This window comes from Haliotis rufescens, unplaced genomic scaffold, assembly GCF_023055435.1.
Source record: "Haliotis rufescens isolate VD_foot unplaced genomic scaffold, xgHalRufe1.0.p SCAF_41, whole genome shotgun sequence".
Classification (NCBI taxonomy): domain Eukaryota; kingdom Metazoa; phylum Mollusca; class Gastropoda; order Lepetellida; family Haliotidae; genus Haliotis; species Haliotis rufescens.
The window spans coordinates 1,970,721-1,991,178 of NW_025964124.1; the positions used below are offsets into that span (position 1 = coordinate 1,970,721).

Here is a 20,458-nt window from a genome sequence, read left to right on the forward strand (position 1 = left end):
TTACTGGAATAAAGTGATTGTGTCGAGAATGGGATCATTTGAATAAAACAATTATAGCCAAAACACAAGGTGAGTTGAAAGCATCCAAGTATTTAACATGCTTTCATAAATATTCTGTATATACTCAACAATGTGCTTCTCAAGTATGTGGTAATATCTCATAAACAACCTGCCATGTTTTGCACAGGTGACTGCACAAGCAGGGTGTGTGATATAAACATGTATGCATGGCCACAATAGTGTCTGGTGTGTCGTTATTCATCGTGTTTTATGCTGTGACACCCTTTACGGACACGATGTGCTACAATACACATACATACAGCTATATCTGCATGTCATTTCTCCTCACTATTGTGCAGCTCAATAGGGAAAATCCTGAAGTGTCTCCAAGCAAACATTGTCTGTCGTTCAGTACTGCTCTCCTTGCCAGTCTGGAGCATTACGGGGATGACAGAGACACATGTACTTGAGAAAAAACAACATGTGTTAATGCTACGATTAAATTTGTATTTAGTACTTCGCGATAATGTGGATGTAATATACATTTATATGACACAAATAGCAACAAGAACAAAGAGATGCATTTTGTTGCCATAGTAACAGGCTCAGGTGTGCTATTGCATTTTAAGATCCCAAAGACTGGACCCAGGTGCAGAAACCGTGTGAAAAATACACATTACAGTTATTTCAAGAAACTAGCGGCTTGAAAATAATACTCATCACATGTTGTTTGTGTTCCCGATGATAGTGAACGCATGAGGTGCTTGCCCCTTTCATAAAACAGCAGGGGGTTATTTTATTACTTTACAAACATTAATCGTAGGACCAGCATCTTGTGCAAAAAACAAGCCAATCCAAAGTCAACCCGAACGAGTTACCGCACAACACCTACCACAGTATGTGCAGCATTTAACAAGATCAGTGCGATATGAAAACAAAACAAAACACATTTTCCTTTTCTCATTAATGTTAGTTTACTTTATTTTCCTTGCACAGCGAGTAAGCCAAACATATGACAATGGATTTGATGGGATAACACAAATCTATTTCACTTCTTGAAGCGAGAACCCAAATATTGTTATATATATTATTTTCCTTTGATACTATTCTGTATGGCCTCGCCATTGTGATGATGCTCTGCATGGTGTCGTCAGAACGATCATGCATAAATGTGACAAAAAACGCAGACAATCAAAGCCGATACATCAGTGTGGAAAATATTACTAGACAGCCAGAGCCAGATAGGCTTTTAGTTTGTGTTTCACTGGGAACATGTGGAGACAACAGCATTGTGTAAAGCATTTTCAATGTAGTCTCTAGTACTTTTGTCAGTCTGTCTCAGTTTCATTCCTCCATGTCCTGGCAAGGAGTTTGACATATATTAAATGTATGTGTTCAAAAGCAATTGAAAAGGATTACTTTCTCATGAGGTGAGATAACCTGCACATACTTTGAGACATACAAAAATAATCCCATTCTCAAATATAACAATCTAACTGGAAGTCTCTAGTAACATATTGATAATCACTTGTGAGGCCTAATAACATGAACTTAGCAGGAGCCGTTCGTTCAAACGGGCACGTGTTGAGGTGACATACTGTATGGAACAACTTCCTGAATACATCCGTAGTGACTTTCTGGGGTGTAGATTCTAACACAGGTATCAAGGGGTGAGTGAGTGAGTATGGAATTATGCAGCTTTTACCAAAGATTCCAGCAATATCACATCGGGGGACACCAGAAATGGGCTTCACCGATTGTACCCATGTGGGGAATTGAACCTTGGTTTTTGGTGTTTCTTGTGAGCGCTTTAATTACTAGGCTACCCCACCGCCTAATTACCAAAGCACTACCGTTCCAATTGATTAGGTGTGAATCGTTAATATGTGGATAAAAAACTATAGGGCATCAGCTCTAGCATATTGTCTCATAGTTGAGAGTAAAGAAAACCGAGTAAATAAACACAAACAGTCTCCCTACTGGAAATATTAGATTCAACTTATGCCATCATCACTTTCACAATAAGGAAATTGTAATTTTCTAAATGTGAAAAGAGTTAAACCAACCGTTTAAATATATATGCACCAATTTCAATAAGGACGGAGTAACTACTAATTGTATATGAAATACACATTTTGTAACAATCAAATCGAAAAGATAACGGTGGAACAGTTTGTGATGACACTGAAGAAAGAATGACGCTACGTAAGCATTAATATCCATCAATACATGTATGTTTTCAACGTTTTGCCTTACGTACACTGTAAGATCATCGTCATACAGCGTTAGGTAACAACAACAACAACAACACCTTGAAAGATAATCAGTATGTATACAACATTTCAGTATGTCTATGCAAGAGGAGGAAGGTTGCAAAGTTTGATCATGACTGCAACCATTAAGGCCATAAGTAACACGGCCAACATTGCTTTAACACTCCCATAGGTAGGAGGACCGAGAGTACGTCTGTTCTGATCATGTTTGCTGATTACACTGTACATTCTTTCTTGCTGCTCTTGATGGAGTTTCTTCTCTTCTTGGTCCACGCAGCTGGACAGGATTCTCTGAAGAACCCTGAGATGCTGGAGTTTAGAGATCACATCCGCGTCTGTATCCTGAACGTAGTTCCTGACGAAACTGATAGACGAGGGGAGTACGCCAGTCTTATTTGACATCAATCTGACAGCTTCCTGTACTTTACTCGACTGGTACAGGTTGGGCAGATTGGCTCTGTCACGGAACTGGTGGTCACACTCATCAAGGTGGGTGAGGACCAGGTGGATGGATGTGTCTGAAACATGACAACAAGCCCAATATACATGGTGGGTGAGGACCAGGTGGATGGATTTGTCTTAAACATGACAACAAGCCTAATATACAAGGTGGGTGAGGACCAGGTGGATGGATGTGTCTCGAACTTCGAATCCAGATCTTTACTATATTAGTAAGTTTTATAAGAAGACACCTAGTCCAGAGGTCACCAGTGGGGGCAGCAGGGATGGGATCTGGTGGCAGGTGGGTTTGTGTTATACTACATGATTGTCCTGAAGATCATTAATTTATCGTTGTTTCACCACATATGTGTTCAGTCATTTACACGTGGACGTTAACGCTCGTTCCTTGCAGGCAGAAGAGACATACCTCCATTTGCGACAGTTGTTCGGACGCACTCTAGCTGTCTCTGGATTTCCATTCCAAAGTCCCCATGTTCATGTCGCAGAACTACAACCACACAGGAGACGTGGTGGTCGTGGGGCGTGTTGAAGGTTTGGTGCGTTATTCCAAGATCCTTCCCAATCTGGATTGTAAAGAGGGACAACATTTGTATATTTTGATATAGAATGGAATGTTGTTCGTGGTTCCAAGAGATGCATACAAAATATAAGATATGAAGTCATCATTACAATGCTTCATCATCGTCTCAGGCGCCGCGATTCGTTGTGCAGAAGATGCGTCCCTTGGGTACGCCAGAAACCTATTACTGGGGTTCGAATCCCGCTCCGCACCGATTATGTTTCTTGGTTTGTCAGCACCATACCCGTGCTCGTGGGTTTCACCAAAGTGATAAACGTCTGAAACATTCATCACTTTGGGATTTTCTCCCACATGAAGCTGACAGCCGCGATATAACTGGAATATTGTTAAAAACGGCGTTAAATCAAACTCACTCACTCACTCACTCACTCACTCACTCACTCAAAATTAGTTTAGAGGACAAACTAAAATGTGTAGAATTAAGAAGTTATGTGTCGAAAAGTGTTACTGAAATTCTTATTTGCCATACCTTGGCTTGCAATGGAACTTCCCCTGACAAAATACTGATGATGTGTGAGGATAAGATGCTGCGTGACTCGAATATACCAGGCATGTCATATATCCAATGATTCTTGTATAGAGCTCCTTGGAACTGTAAGATGAAATCATGTTGACATCCACATTCGTGTTCTTAATAAACAAATGTATCTCAGTGCTTTCAAAATTTCAAATGATAAAACATATGACTATTCTGTGAAACGTGGGGGCGAATTGGTTGTGTTGTAAAAAATGTATTGATGATTTGCATGAACCAAGGTACATATATAGAACGTTTGACTTGATAGGGGCAACCTTGAGGTCAAACCTTTGGCTAGCCACATTGACTAACGAGTAGATTGTGTCAAGATTATTGTTGACGTCCTCACCATAACATACATGGGGAATCTGTAAACGCAACATTAAACTATGTACTACTCTAAATGCCAAGTTAGCCCTACTGGATACAGAAAGACAATAACTTACACCAGTGGTAAGAGATTCTGGACCAGATGTCACAGCATGGTAATTTGAAGGATGCTCCATGTTGAGGAGTGCTGTCCTAAACCCATTACCAAGAGATGATTTACCCATGCCAGTTGGTCCAAACAGCAGGATCTTCAGCTGCAATAGCTTGCCTGCACTGTTATACCGCGGCTCCAAAAAATCCTTTTGCAACCTTTGGTATTCCTGTTCCAACACACATCACTCGTATATTTTTTTATTTCGAATAGACATTGGTCTTTTCAAACATGTACTAGTTTCATTTACATGTGAGATTATTTCAAAATGTCTACCTTTCTTTGGTGATGAGGTCATCAAATCAGATGTTTCAGTTAGGGGTGGGTACTGTGGTTTGTATTTTCTCAAATAGTGGTTCATTTAAGCGTTGATTCAAATTGTAGAAGAACAACCAAAGGCAAGAAAACAATGGATTAAGTATAATGTCAAACCTCACGCGTCCAGATAAGGTCCCCCGCAGGCCCCCATCCATATTGCTGAAAGGATGAACATACACGTAACGTAGAACAGTCCCATGAATAAACTGCGAATGTTAAAATCACGCACGTTTTGTTAATTGAGGTATAATTAATTTATGTCACTTTTTTGTTTTGTTGAATGGGACTAAGATCAAGACCATACGTTTATGGTAAAATGTTTCTAGATGAACTAGTCTTACAAACCTCATCCTCAGCAACTGAATCTGAAATGCAAATAGACAATGAAAGGTTGATACACATCAAGTATATGTGTATTTATTTGAAAGAAATAGTATCTCTTCATTACAACGATGTGGTCCTTTTTTATTTGAATATGCTCAATACCAAGTTATTTTTCTAAGTTCACTACTCTCTGTGTCCGGTGGAACTTGTCTATGTACATATAGTATGTTGCCACTGACCTTCTGCGTCTTGTGTCTCTGTCTCCCATTCCTGTAGTAAAGATGCAAACGATATGTTAACGGAAGGAAGAAAACTTGTTGTTCAGTACAATAATAAATAGTGAGTGAGTGAGTATTGTTTTACGCTGCTTTTAACAATATTTCAGCAATATCACTGCAGGGGCACAAGAAATGGGCTTCTCACATTTTACCCATGTCGGGAATCGAATCCGGGTCTCCGGCGTGACGAGCAAACGCTTTAACCACTAGGCTACCCGACCGCCCCTACAATTCTAGATATGTTCCATGGAGTAGTTTAAGTGCATTTTTGGCTTTAATAGATCATTTATGTACTTTGATTTCATGATGGATGTAACAACTGATATGATGTCATAAGATTCACTTACTTGCTTGTTATCACGGCCTGTAATAAGAATGATGATAGGTTGAGTGTATGCAAGTGAGGATGTGAGTGACACATCAGAATCCTTCCCCACCTGCCTTGAAAGCTGATGAATAGTGAAATGTCATAAATAACTCTCAAATAGTTATCGAGTTGAAGTAAAATAATAACATATAATAGAATATACTTACTTAAAATAATAGAACATACTTACCGAAGCCAGAATCTGTTTCACTTTGGTTTAGAAATCTTTTCAAAAGTAGAGCTGAAACATAGGTATAGAATCTTACTTTGAACACATTACAAGCAGTGATTAGGGGCAATGAGCCCTTCAATCCATCACTCATCCATCAGCCATCACCATCATCCTTCACAATATAACACCATTCATCCGCCTAACCCTCATCATTCGACATCCATCATCGTTCATGCATCAGTCACCACGATAATCCATCACAATATATCAACATTCATCCACCTAACGGTCATCACTCGCCATCCATCTTCGTTCATCCATCAGTCACCATCATCATCCATCACAATATATCACCATTCATCCACCTAACGGTCATCACTCGCCATCCATCATCCTTCATCCATCCATGTGAGTGAGTGAGTATGGTTTGACGCCGCATTTAGCAATATTCCAGCAATATCACGGCGGGTGACACCATAAATAGGTTTGACACAATGTACCCACGTCGTGAATCGAACTCTTCGGCGTGACGAGCGAACGCTTAAACCACTAGGCTAACCCACTGCCCCTTTCATCCATCAAAGTGTCATCTTAACAATTCTTTTTACAATTTTAAACTACATGTAGAATATGAAAACACACCTTTTCCGTCACGTTCAAGGGATTCAATAATTATCTCGCTCTCAAGCTGGTCCTACAATGGATAAATGTCACTTTTAGAGATAAACGTTATGTCTTTATGTCACATTGCCATGGAGATGTATTCAGGCATATAATCATGTTTTGAAAAGATTTCTCTCTGTGAAAACGTGCATGTGTACTATATCAAAATATTCGATGACGAAATTCATTTAGAAATCTACATTTGGGGAAAATCGTCATGCATATCTCATACATTGTAACTGCTTTTGTCAGTTCCTCTATCTGTTTTGGATAATAAAAATAAGTCACGATATATGTTATACTACATTTAACTATCATGATATAAAACAGCATACATGTATACCATATTCATACTTTTGGAGGCCTAATTACTATTTAGAATTTGACCCATGTCAATATATGCTTCTCAGAAATGTTATCGAAACAGTTGCCATGTGACCTTCAGCCATGTGTTCAATAATACCTGTTGCTTTGGCTGCTATCGTTTTGTAATGTAATGCAACGTCCCAACTGACCCATCGGCGTTATACTAGGCAATTAGGTGTCAATAAAATGCATTAAATAAACATTGGAAAAATTCTCAGTTGTATATAATAATTTACCTTCACCCCTGGTTCACTATAAAGGTCAACCAGTGCCTTGGTTATGACTGTGTATCTCTCGGTATCCATATGGAGGTATCCCGGTAAGGCCTTCCGTCTGGCTACAGTTTCTAAGCACTCTAGCTTCTCCTTGAACTTCTTCTCATCCTTCCACGTGGACGCAGGTACAACTCCATATACGACATCAAGTGACACACCTGTCTCCCCCTTGATGAAACCCATGATGCTTCTCGTCAGCTGGGCATTGTACTCCACTGCATGCTCCTGTTTGCCTCCGTCCTCTACAAATGTCAGGATGTGCAGTGGCTGTGTGGCTCTAATGATAGCCACATCACAGATGGACATGGTAGGTGGTTTGCGACATTGAAACCTGCCAGTATGAGCCATCTGATGTGCAATGTAGGCCCAACCAACATGTTGGTGTAGAACATTCTGGATTTCTCTTGAAATCACATCCACTTTGTCACCGGGGTTCTGCAAACTAAGCTCCAAATAATTCTTAGTAGACTGGGGAAATATTCTGTGACCTGAAAGAATAAAACTATCATTAACATTTTACTAAGCGGATTGGTTGTTGAAAGTAAAAGACGATCAATATTAATGTACTACACATCTATCTTAGTCGACACATGGTCTTCTAAAGAATCTTAAAATAGGTATTTCACAACAAAAAGCAGTTTGACCCTGTATATATGTTATTTTGTAGAACCATGAATCCCTCAGACATTTGAGTGCAACTTAACAGTAACAGCAAAGAATGCCTTAGGAAATAGAACTTGTGTGAAACATTGACTACATTAGTTAAGTTTTGGAATTCAATAGCAATAAACTGAATGGAAATCAGAACGCTTGAATTTCAATTATTATTATTAAGTGGGAGAGACGTGATTGAACTTTTTGGACACAATTTTATTCTACAAATGTACAACCAGACAACCGATCACTATGTCCACGACCAAGTTGAGTTAAACCTAATGAAACGAAAACCTAATTAATTTTTAAAAACAATTGAGTCATAGATCTAGACATCGGCAGAACATAAACACACAGTCACAGATTTTTTCACCCGTCAATACACTTCAACACACGTCACATTAGACGTTGATTGTAAAGGATTTTATCTTCTCCCTCTAAAATGTCATGCTTGATATATGTTCATGTGCATTCAAATTAGGTCATGTCATGTCATACATTCAAAGCCGGCACAATAGCAAAGTAATCCTACTGCTTCAACCGATCAAATTGAATTTAGTTCAGATACCATAATAACATAATCGCAAAGTCTCGGGACCACACATGTTACATTCAGTAGGGATACATAGCTCGTATAGTATTCTCTAAACAACTTACCAGGATCTGTCGCCCTCTTGAGGTCTGTCTTATCAAGTATTAAGTTTCGTTCGTCTTTGCTAATTCCCACCGAGGGAAAATCTAATATGGAAAAACAGAAATATGTGTAAATGCATTGATAATTAGGTTTGTTTTCTGTTTTTATTATGCATAAACCTGTGAAAGTTCAATGAATGAACATTGTACATCTGTGCGAAATATAGTGGCCTGCAAACTACCATTTAACAAAGCATCGACCTGTAATGCAAGTTTCGCGACCTTCAGGTTCTGTAATGATCAGCTTTGTTTTGTGATACCTGCATGAAGTGGCTCCAGGTCGTCAGAACTTGACGTGGAGTCATTTCCTTGGGCAAACAGACTCATGATGATTTCTTCATCAGACTGGTATGGACTCGATCCAAGAGAACTGCCGTCATCAGTTGCTTCATCATAAGCCATCTGGACTTCATGATTATCCCCTGATGTACCCTCTGAATGATGAATGTCCCCTGAAGAAGCCTTGGACTCACTGTTCTCTCCGGACATGTTGGGAACAAACTGCATAAGGTGATTTCAAAACAGAGTTAGCATGTAAGAATTGTACAGGTTTACATTATTCTTTCTAACCACATACCTTTTTCCATTCTACAAATTTGTCCTTTTTCTATCACGTATGTTCTAGGTCCATGGCTGTCACAGAACACAACACCTTCAACACACTTCACAGCCACCTCTAGGACACATCTCTGAGGATGAGGTGGATTTGTGTGAAATGCAATAGCAATCAGATCAGAAGGGACAGCAGTGAAAGTGTTCTCACTTCGACCCCACAGTACACAGTCACGTAGCTTTGACTTGAGTGTTTTCTTTAACTCTCCCTCACCCACTTTTAACTCAAATCCATGTACATCTGGAATAATTGTTTCATATGTGTCAGTCTTAGCTGTACTCTTCTCACCTATTCCAAAATAGAAGGATCCACCTTCAGGAATCTTTGACATAGAAGTTATGCTATCCTTTAATTTAAGCTTATTCCACAGGTACTCCACAAAGTCGGTTGCATCTTTTTGTATTGCTTCAGTTAGGGTATGTTGTGGTGGAAAGCCTTTTAACTGAATGTGAATATCTTCATGTAACTGTTGATTGTCAGGTGGTAGATTTCTAAGTACAGGGTCAGTAGCTTTGAGAATATGTGATCGTACAGTGAGTAGTTGTTGTGTTGTGGGAATTACATTCTCATAATCCTTGCCAAGCTTTGTATTGAAATCTACAGTAGCTACACCTTTTACAGCTGCAACGCGTATATGAATAAATCCAGCACTCTCTGCACAATCCTCCAACATATCCTGTAACCACTGACGTCTGTAGGTGTTGGCGTAGACTTCTCCGGGTTCCAGCAAGTGGGTAACTATATTGCCGACAAACTCGTCAAAATACTTCAGACATCTGTCCCCAGCTCTTGTTCCGTTTACATGAATCAACAAAACACCACCACCACTGTTGCGTAACGCTGACAGTCTTTTACGAAGTTCGTCGCGTGTCTTATTCCTTTCTTGTGACTTCTTTAAATATATAGCCCGCTCTGTGTGGATTGAAAGTAACTCGTTGTCAGTACTTTGTCTCTTGTGTTTCGTCACCACATTATTGCATGGAGTGCAACTTGACATTTTTCGCAATACCTGTGTGGTAGTCCCAACAGTCTTTCATGTCTGTTATCAGGCTGGTGTACGTCACAATACTTTTGCAATGCTCACAACATTAGAATCACAGCAATCTCGAATTGTAACATTACCCTTTCACAGCTATGCTTGTGTCATTCTGGATTAATCTGTTTTTAAAATGTCTGGCATAACTCACTAGTCGTTCACAGTGTCGTTGAATGATAACAATAGGAGCACAGTCCTGAAACTAGAAACATATTAAAGTGAGACAAACGTTGTGAGCAAAACCAGGTGATGACCAATGGTGCAGATAACTAGTTTATAAGCAGACATTTGGGTTGCTTGTGAACTTGTCCAGATGTTTTTTGTTTATGTTGCTATTCTACAACTCAATGATATGTGTTAAATAATAGAAAAAGAAAATCGGCTCTCTAAATGTATAATACGGACACACGCGCACACGTACACATTTTGTAATTTGAAATTAACATTTTGACTGTAAATTCCGACCTTTATTCAGAGATTCATCATACATCAACAATATTGGTGTTTCTTTCAAATCAAAATTGATTGATAAGACTTTTTTTCTCAGTTTATCAAGGATTTCCATCATGTAAAAAGTTAACGCCAACAAAAATTGATTTGTAACTGAAAACAGATCCCATTGATGGGAAAAAGAGGTGATAACAATGAAATGAATAGATCCTTAAAAAGAAGTGTTCGCAACAGGGTTCGTATATTCGCCTCTACACGTAGCACCCGCGACTTGTGTAGTTGTCATGACAACTGGATGTTTGTCTGCTGCTCAACACAGCACCCAATATGGTTGTTGTAGATGGATGCGGTTGTATATACACTGGTGTGTGTGTTGTAGATGGATGGGGTAGTATATACACTGGTGTGTGTGTTGTAGATGGATTCGGTTGTATATACACTGGTGTGTGTGTTGTAGATGGATGGGGTAGTATATACACTAGTGTGTGTGTTGTAGATGGATTCGGTTGTATATACACTGGTGTGTGTGTTGTAGATGGATGGGGTAGTATATACACTAGTGTGTGTGTTGTAGATGGATGCGGTAGTATATACACTGGTGTGTGTGTTGTAGATGGATGGGGTAGTATATACACTGGTGTGTGTGTTGTAGATGGATTCGGTTGTATATACACTGGTGTGTGTGTTGTAGATGGATGGGGTAGTATATACACTGGTGTGTGTGTTGTAGATGGATTCGGTTGTATATACACTGGTGTGTGTGTTGTAGATGGATGGGGTAGTATATACACTAGTGTGTGTGTTGTAGATGGATGCGGTAGTATATACACTGGTGTGTGTGTTGTAGATGGATGGGGTAGTATATACACTGGTGTGTGTGTTGTAGATGGATGCGGTAGTATATACACTGGTGTGTGTGTTGTAGATGGATGCGGTAGTATATACACTGGTGTGTGTGTTGTAGATGGATGGGGTAGTATATACACTGGTGTGTGTTGTAGATGGATGCGGTAGTATATACACTGGTGTGTGTGTTGTAGATGGATGTGGTAGTATATACACTGGTGTGTGTGTGTTGTAGATGGATGCGGTAGTATATACACTGGTGTGTGTTGTAGATGGATGCGGTTGTATATACGCTGGTGTGTGTGTTGTAGATGGATGTGGTAGTATATACACATGGCTGTAGACAGTTGTAGACACATGGGGTAGTATATACGCTGGTGTGTGTGTTGTAGATGGATGTGGTAGTATATACACATGGCTGTAGACAGTTGTAGACACATGGGGTAGTATATACACTGGTGTGTGTGTTGTAGATGGATGGGGTAGTATATACACTGGTGTGTGTGTTGTAGATGGATGCGGTAGTATATACACTGGTGTGTGTGTTGTAGATGGATGTGGTAGTATACCAACTGGTGTGTGTGTGTTGTAGATGGATGTGGTAGTATATACACTGGTGTGTGTGTTGTAGATCGATGTGGTAGTATACCAACTGGTGTGTGTGTGTTGTAGATGGATGTGGTAGTATATACACTGGTGTGTGTGTTGTAGATGGATGGGGTAGTATATACACTGGTGTGTGTTGTAGATGGATGCGGTAGCATATACACTGGTGTGTGTGTTGTAGATGGATGCGGTAGTATATACACTGGTGTGTGTGTTGTAGATGGATGCGGTTGTATATACACTGGTGTGTGTGTTGTAGATGGATGGGGTAGTATATACACTGGTGTGTGTGTTGTAGATGGATGCGGTAGTATATACACTGGTGTGTGTGTTGTAGATGGATGGGGTAGTATATACACTGGTGTGTGTGTTGTAGATGGATGGGGTAGTATATACACTGGTGTGTGTGTTGTAGATGGATGCGGTAGTATATACACTGGTGTGTGTGTTGTAGATGGATGCGGTAGTATATACACTGGTGTGTGTGTTGTAGATGGATTGGGTAGTATATACATTGGTGTGTGTGTTGTAGATGCATGAGGTAGTATATACACTGGTGTGTGTGTTGTAGATGGATGCGGTTGTATATACACTGGTGTGTGTGTTGTAGATGGATGGGGTAGTATATACACTGGTGTGTGTGTGTTGTAGATGGATGCGGTAGTATATACACTGGTGTGTGTGTTGTAGATGGATGGGGTAGTATATACACTGGTGTGTGTGTGTTGTAGATGGATGGGGTAGTATATACACTGGTGTGTGTGTTGTAGATGGATGGGGTAGTATATACACATCACTGTGGGTTGTTGTAGATGGAAGCGGTAGTATATACACTGGTGTGTGTGTTGTAGATGGATGTGGTAGTATATACACTGGTGTGTGTGTTGTAGATGGATGTGGTAGTATATACACTGGTGTGTGTGTTGTAGATGGATGGGGTAGTATATACACTGGTGTGTGTGTTGTAGATGGATGGGGTAGTATATACACTGGTGTGTGTGTTGTAGATGGATGGGGTAGTATATACACATCACTGTGGGTTGTTGTAGATGGATGCGGTAGTATATACACATCACTGTGGGTTGTTGTAGATGGATGGGGTAGTATATACACATCACTGTGGGTTGTTGTAGATGGATGCGGTAGTATATACACATCACTGTGGGTTGTTGTAGATGGATGCGGTAGTATATACACTGGTGTGTGTGTTGTAGATGGATGGGGTAGTATATACACATCACTGTGGGTTGTTGTAGATGGATGCGGTAGTATATACACTGGTGTGTGTGTTGTAGATGGATGCGGTAGTATATACACTGGTGTGTGTGTTGTAGATGGATGGGGTAGTATATACACTGGTGTGTGTGTTGTAGATGGATTCGGTTGTATATACACTGGTGTGTGTGTTGTAGATGGATGGGGTAGTATATACACTGGTGTGTGTGTTGTAGATGGATGGGGTAGTATATACACATCACTGTGGGTTGTTGTAGATGGATGCGGTAGTATATACACATCACTGTGGGTTGTTGTAGATGGATGCGGTAGTATATACACTGGTGTGTGTGTTGTAGATGGATGGGGTAGTATATACACATCACTGTGGGTTGTTGTAGATGGATGCGGTAGTATATACACTGGTGTGTGTGTTGTAGATGGATGCGGTAGTATATACACTGGTGTGTGTGTTGTAGATGGATGGGGTAGTATATACACTGGTGTGTGTGTTGTAGATGGATTCGGTTGTATATACACTGGTGTGTGTGTTGTAGATGGATGGGGTAGTATATACACTGGTGTGTGTGTTGTAGATGGATGGGGTAGTATATACACTGGTGTGTGTGTTGTAGATGGATGGGGTAGTATATACACATCACTGTGGGTTGTTGTAGATGGATGGGGTAGTATATACACTGGTGTGTGTGTTGTAGATGGATGCGGTAGTATATACACTGGTGTGTGTGTTGTAGATGGATGGGGTAGTATATACACTGGTGTGTGTGTTGTAGATGGATGGGGTAGTATATACACTGGTGTGTGTGTGTTGTAGATGGATGCGGTAGTATATACACTGGTGTGTGTGTTGTAGATGGATGGGGTAGTATATACACTGGTGTGTGTGTTGTAGATGGATGGGGTAGTATATACACTGGTGTGTGTGTTGTAGATGGATGGGGTAGTATATACACTGGTGTGTGTGTTGTAGATGGATGGGGTAGTATATACACTGGTGTGTGTGTTGTAGATGGATGCGGTTGTATATACACTGGTGTGTGTGTTGTAGATGGATGCGGTAGTATATACACTGGTGTGTGTGTTGTAGATGGATGGGGTAGTATATACACTGGTGTGTGTGTTGTAGATGGATGGGGTAGTATATACACTGGTGTGTGTGTTGTAGATGGATGGGGTAGTATATACACTGGTGTGTGTGTTGTAGATGGATGGGGTAGTATATACACTGGTGTGTGTGTTGTAGATGGATGCGGTTGTATATACACTGGTGTGTGTGTTGTAGATGGATGTGGTAGTATATACACTGGTGTGTGTTGTAGATGGATGCGGTAGTATATACACTGGTGTGTGTGTTGTAGATGGATGCGGTAGTATATACGCTGGTGTGTGTGTTGTAGATGGATGCGGTAGTATATACACTGGTGTGTGTGTTGTAGATGGATGGGGTAGTATATACACTGGTGTGTGTGTTGTAGATGGATGGGGTAGTATATACACTGGTGTGTGTGTTGTAGATGGATGGGGTAGTATATACACTGGTGTGTGTGTTGTAGATGGATGGGGTAGTATATACACTGGTGTGTGTGTTGTAGATGGATGGGGTAGTATATACACTGGTGTGTGTGTTGTAGATGGATGTGGTAGTATATACACTGGTGTGTGTGTTGTAGATGGATGGGGTAGTATATACACTGGTGTGTGTGTTGTAGATGGATGGGGTAGTATATACACTGGTGTGTGTGTTGTAGATGGATGGGGTAGTATATACACTGGTGTGTGTGTTGTAGATGGATGCGGTAGTATATACACATCACTGTGGGTTGTTGTAGATGGATGGGGTAGTATATACACTGGTGTGTGTTGTAGATGGATGCGGTAGTATATACACTGGTGTGTGTGTTGTAGATGGATGGGGTAGTATATACACTGGTGTGTGTGTTGTAGATGGATGGGGTAGTATATACACATCACTGTGGGTTGTTGTAGATGGATGGGGTAGTATATACACATCACTGTGGGTTGTTGTAGATGGATGGGGTAGTATATACACTGGTGTGTGTGTGTTGTAGATGGATGGGGTAGTATATACACTGGTGTGTGTGTTGTAGATGGATGCGGTAGTATATACACTGGTGTGTGTGTTGTAGATGGATGGGGTAGTATATACACTGGTGTGTGTGTTGTAGATGGATGGGGTAGTATATACACTGGTGTGTGTGTTGTAGATGGATGGGGTAGTATATACACTGGTGTGTGTGTTGTAGATGGATGGGGTAGTATATACACTGGTGTGTGTGTTGTAGATGGATGCGGTAGTATATACACATCACTGTGGGTTGTTGTAGATGGATGGGGTAGTATATACACTGGTGTGTGTGTTGTAGATGGATGTGGTAGTATATACACTGGTGTGTGTGTTGTAGATGGATGGGGTAGTATATACACTGGTGTGTGTGTTGTAGATGGATGGGGTAGTATATACACTGGTGTGTGTGTTGTAGATGGATGGGGTAGTATATACACTGGTGTGTGTGTTGTAGATGGATGCGGTAGTATATACACATCACTGTGGGTTGTTGTAGATGGATGGGGTAGTATATACACTGGTGTGTGTGTTGTAGATGGATGGGGTAGTATATACACATCACTGTGGGTTGTTGTAGATGGATGCGGTTGTATATACACTGGTGTGTGTGTTGTAGATGGATGCGGTAGTATATACACTGGTGTGTGTGTTGTAGATGGATGGGGTAGTATATACACATCACTGTGGGTTGTTGTAGATGGATGGGGTAGTATATACACATCACTGTGGGTTGTTGTAGATGGATGCGGTTGTATATACACTGGTGTGTGTGTTGTAGATGGATGCGGTAGTATATACACTGGTGTGTGTGTTGTAGATGGATGCGGTAGTATATACACTGGTGTGTGTGTTGTAGATGGATGCGGTAGTATATACACATCACTGTGGGTTGTTGTAGATGGATGGGGTAGTATATACACATCACTGTGGGTTGTTGTAGATGGATGTGGTAGTATATACACATCACTGTGGGTTGTTGTAGATGGATGGGGTAGTATATACACATCACTGTGGGTTGTTGTAGATGGATGCGGTAGTATATACACTGGTGTGTGTGTTGTAGATGGATGGGGTAGTATATACACATCACTGTGGGTTGTTGTAGATGGATGCGGTAGTATATACACATCACTGTGGGTTGTTGTAGATGGATGCGGTAGTATATACACATCACTGTGGGTTGTTGTAGATGGATGCGGTAGTATATACACATCACTGTGGGTTGTTGTAGATGGATGCGGTAGTATATACACATCACTGTGGGTTGTTGTAGATGGATGCGGTAGTATATACACATCACTGTGGGTTGTTGTAGATGGATGGGGTAGTATATACACATCACTGTGGGTTGTTGTAGATGGATGTGGTAGTATATACACTGGTGTGTGTGTTGTAGATGGATGCGGTAGTATATACACTGGTGTGTGTGTTGTAGATGGATGGGGTAGTATATACACTGGTGTGTGTGTTGTAGATGGATGCGGTAGTATATACACTGGTGTGTGTGTTGTAGATGGATGCGGTAGTATATACACTGGTGTGTGTGTTGTAGATGGATGGGGTAGTATATACACTGGTGTGTGTGTTGTAGATGGATGCGGTAGTATATACACTGGTGTGTGTGTTGTAGATGGATGCGGTAGTATATACACTGGTGTGTGTGTTGTAGATGGATGCGGTAGTATATACACTGGTGTGTGTGTTGTAGATGGATGTGGTAGTATATACACTGGTGTGTGTGTTGTAGATGGATGCGGTAGTATATACACTGGTGTGTGTGTTGTAGATAGATGTGGTAGTATACCCACTGGTGTGTGTGTTGTAGATGGATGTGGTAGTATACCCACTGGTGTGTGTGTTGTAGATGGATGTGGTAGTATATACACTGGTGTGTGTGTTGTAGATGGATGTGGTAGTATATACACTGGTGTGTGTGTTGTAGATGGATGTGGTAGTATATACACTGGTGTGTGTGTTGTAGATGGATGTGGTAGTATACCCACCAGTGTGTGTGTTGTAGATGGATGTGGTAGTATACCCACTGGTGTGTGTGTTGTAGATGGATGTGGTAGTATACCCACCAGTGTGTGTGTTGTAGATGGATGTGGTAGTATACCCACTGGTGTGTGTGTTGTAGATACATGGGGTAGTATACCCACTGGTGTGTGTGTTGTAGATGGATGGGGTAGTATATACACTGGTGTGTGTGTTGTAGATGGATGGGGTAGTATATACACTGGTGTGTGTGTTGTAGATGGATGCGGTAGTATGTACACTGGTGTGTGTGTTGTAGATGGATGTGGTAGTATATACACTGGTGTGTGTGTTGTAGATGGATGCGGTAGTATATACACTGGTGTGTGTGTTGTAGATGGATGTGGTAGTATACCCACTGGTGTGTGTGTTGTAGATGGATGTGGTAGTATACCCACTGGTGTGTGTGTTGTAGATGGATGTGGTAGTATATACACTGGTGTGTGTGTTGTAGATGGATGTGGTAGTATATACACTGGTGTGTGTGTTGTAGATGGATGTGGTAGTATATACACTGGTGTGTGTGTTGTAGATAGATGTGGTAGTATATACACTGGTGTGTGTGTTGTAGATAGATGTGGTAGTATACCCACTGGTGTGTGTGTTGTAGATGGATGCGGTAGTATAAACACTGGTGTGTGTGTTGTAGATGGATGTGGTAGTATATACACTGGTGTGTGTGTTGTAGATGGATGTGGTAGTATATACACTGGTGTGTGTGTTGTAGATAGATGTGGTAGTATACCCACTGGTGTGTGTGTTGTAGATGGATGTGGTAGTATATACACTGGTGTGTGTGTTGTAGATGTATGTGGTAGTATATACACTGGTGTGTGTGTTGTAGATAGATGTGGTAGTATATACACTGGTGTGTGTGTTGTAGATAGATGTGGTAGTATACCCACTGGTGTGTGTGTTGTAGATGGATGCGGTAGTATAAACACATGGCTGTAGACAGTTGTAGACACATGGGGTAGTATATACACATCACTGTGGGTTGTTGTAGATGGATGCGGTATATACACACGAGTGTAGAGTGTTGTACATATACTGAGTCAAATCAAAAACCTTACATTTTAAAAGTAATCCCATATATGATATACTACGGACAAATGTAGAAGGTAATTTTTAATCATTAATGTCCAATGAAAGATTTTAATTAACGGTGGTAACCATAATTTGTTCCAAGCACCTACGGTATTCGGTGATAACATCAACAGTTTAAATCATATGTCCAAAGCACGAGAATCTGATGGCAGTAGCGTGTATGGCCACTATGTGCGTTGACAACTGCCACACAACGCCTCCGCATGGACCTTGTGATGCTTGTGAACACATGATTGGAAGGGCGACGCCATTGTTGCTGCAAAATGGTGCCAAGATCTTGCAAATTCTGTGGTTGGTTCTGGAGAGTGCGCAGACTTCTGCCAAGAGCATCCCAGACGTGTTCGTTGCACATTTGAAAGGCGTGGCATGACAAATTGCCGTAAAGACTTTTGTTTTCTTGTGTTTTTCTTTTTTTGTTAATGACTGCTAACAAGTATGGCTGAAAACACGTGCGGTATTATGGCCACTTGACCAGTTGCACTCGAAAAACCACTTTTGGCACTATAGTGCTGTGCACATGATTTTGATCGATTCACCTGCACAAAAACGGGTGTTATCTGAAGACAATACGTGGCCATTACTGTTTAAATACACAATAAGGGCCAACAATGATAACTGGTCAAAATGTTAAAATTTTAGGATTGTGAAGTTTTTAATTTGGTTCAGTATACATACGGTTGAGGGGATACCTTGCGTTGTGTAGTGAGCCTCAGTCAAACATCTATCCCGCACTGAGAGACTTAGGGGGGGCATGTTCTCGAAGCTTACTCATTGATCCCACGACTAACACGTAATTGAAATGCCAGATCTGTAATCATCTCAGAAATTGAACCATGAACAATATGAATCAAATCTCTCATGGAAAAATATATCATAATTTTTAAATGTTATAATAATAACCAATCTCAATTATTCACTTTCACAGATGCCATTGAGAGTAAAAGCAAAACAGCAGTGGAAAGTACATGAATAGACAACTGAAAATCAGTGATGACACCGAGTTGTCGCGAAAAGGGTAGACATTTCCTGCCTTAACAAATGTATAATTGCAATATAGAATAAAAGCGACAGATCTCTTTGATCGAAAATCTCTGCTTAAAGCACAGTTGATCGAACGATGATGAATATATCATGAGCATGTGTTTATATATCACTTTCAAATAGCGACGTCCCCAGGTGTTCGCAAAACGGTGAGCGCATCATGCCCCACCTGGTGGCATCTGTCACAAACACTTGCAAAGGCAAGTCAGTTGTTCACTCGAAAAATAACACATTATATGGAGTAACGTTAGGTATCAATCACGTACATATAATAAATTGTAAATTGGGGCAGTGATCAGTACAAAAACAAAGTCTGTATCATATCATATTACTAATTACTAATTACATATTTGACTACACAGACACAGCTGTCCAGGTCACAGCATGTCAACAACCAAACGCCGGAGTAATGAGCCATACAGTTCAACCAAAGGCAAACTCATCCGTGAACGCAAGTCAATATAAATGGCAAATCAAGAGGATTTCTTTTCTGATCATGGTGCAAAATAAACATATGATATCTAACTTATCAAACAGTTTATGTCTAAAACAACAAATCACAATCAGCAGTAAAACAGTATTTACCCCTGAGACGGCGCCTGGAAAAAATTATCGAGCCTTGCGCCTTGAGCCTTGATCAAACATTTCAGTGACAGAGCCTGGTTACTCCAAGACAGTGTATCAAATTGTCTTACAGCGATAAACATATGAGATGTGAGAAACAAGCTTGTATGGCGTTATTGCAACTTACTGAGATGGCTACATAGGACAAGATCCGTCCATCTCAGAACCCGTTTGACGTGATACTGTTTTATTTTTGGCTTTCACGATTCACGGGATATTTAGGGCATATGCTACACAAACACAAAACGAGGATGTGTATCTTGATACGCAAAAGAAACAGTTCATCGCATCACAGTGGTATTTCGAGAAGTACATTTATGAAATGCATAACAAAACGATATTGCATGTACTTTGTA

General features: G+C 40.6%; 1 protein-coding gene across 2 annotated transcripts; it reads right to left on the minus strand.

The window, feature by feature from the left end:
• Window positions 1-949: 949 nt before the first annotated feature.
• LOC124118975 lies at window positions 950-20,284 on the minus strand. 2 transcript variants are annotated; one of them, XM_048382793.1, is made up of 14 exons: window positions 20,230-20,284; window positions 8,684-10,274; window positions 8,388-8,468; window positions 7,038-7,564; window positions 6,415-6,466; window positions 5,791-5,841; window positions 5,581-5,597; window positions 5,195-5,225; window positions 4,977-4,996; window positions 4,746-4,790; window positions 4,279-4,482; window positions 3,785-3,907; window positions 3,142-3,298; window positions 950-2,791 (listed from the first exon to the last, which is right to left on the minus strand). In XM_048382793.1, the coding sequence occupies exons 2-14, from the start codon at window positions 8,928-8,930 to the stop codon at window positions 2,352-2,354; spliced, it is 1,995 nt and encodes a 664-aa protein (XP_048238750.1). In that variant the 5' UTR covers window positions 8,931-10,274; window positions 20,230-20,284; the 3' UTR covers window positions 950-2,351. The 2 variants fall into 2 exon arrangements, with proteins under 2 accessions (XP_048238750.1, XP_048238749.1); XM_048382792.1 differs by having other exon boundaries at window positions 20,064-20,280.
• Between the last annotated feature and the right edge of the window lie 174 nt (window positions 20,285-20,458).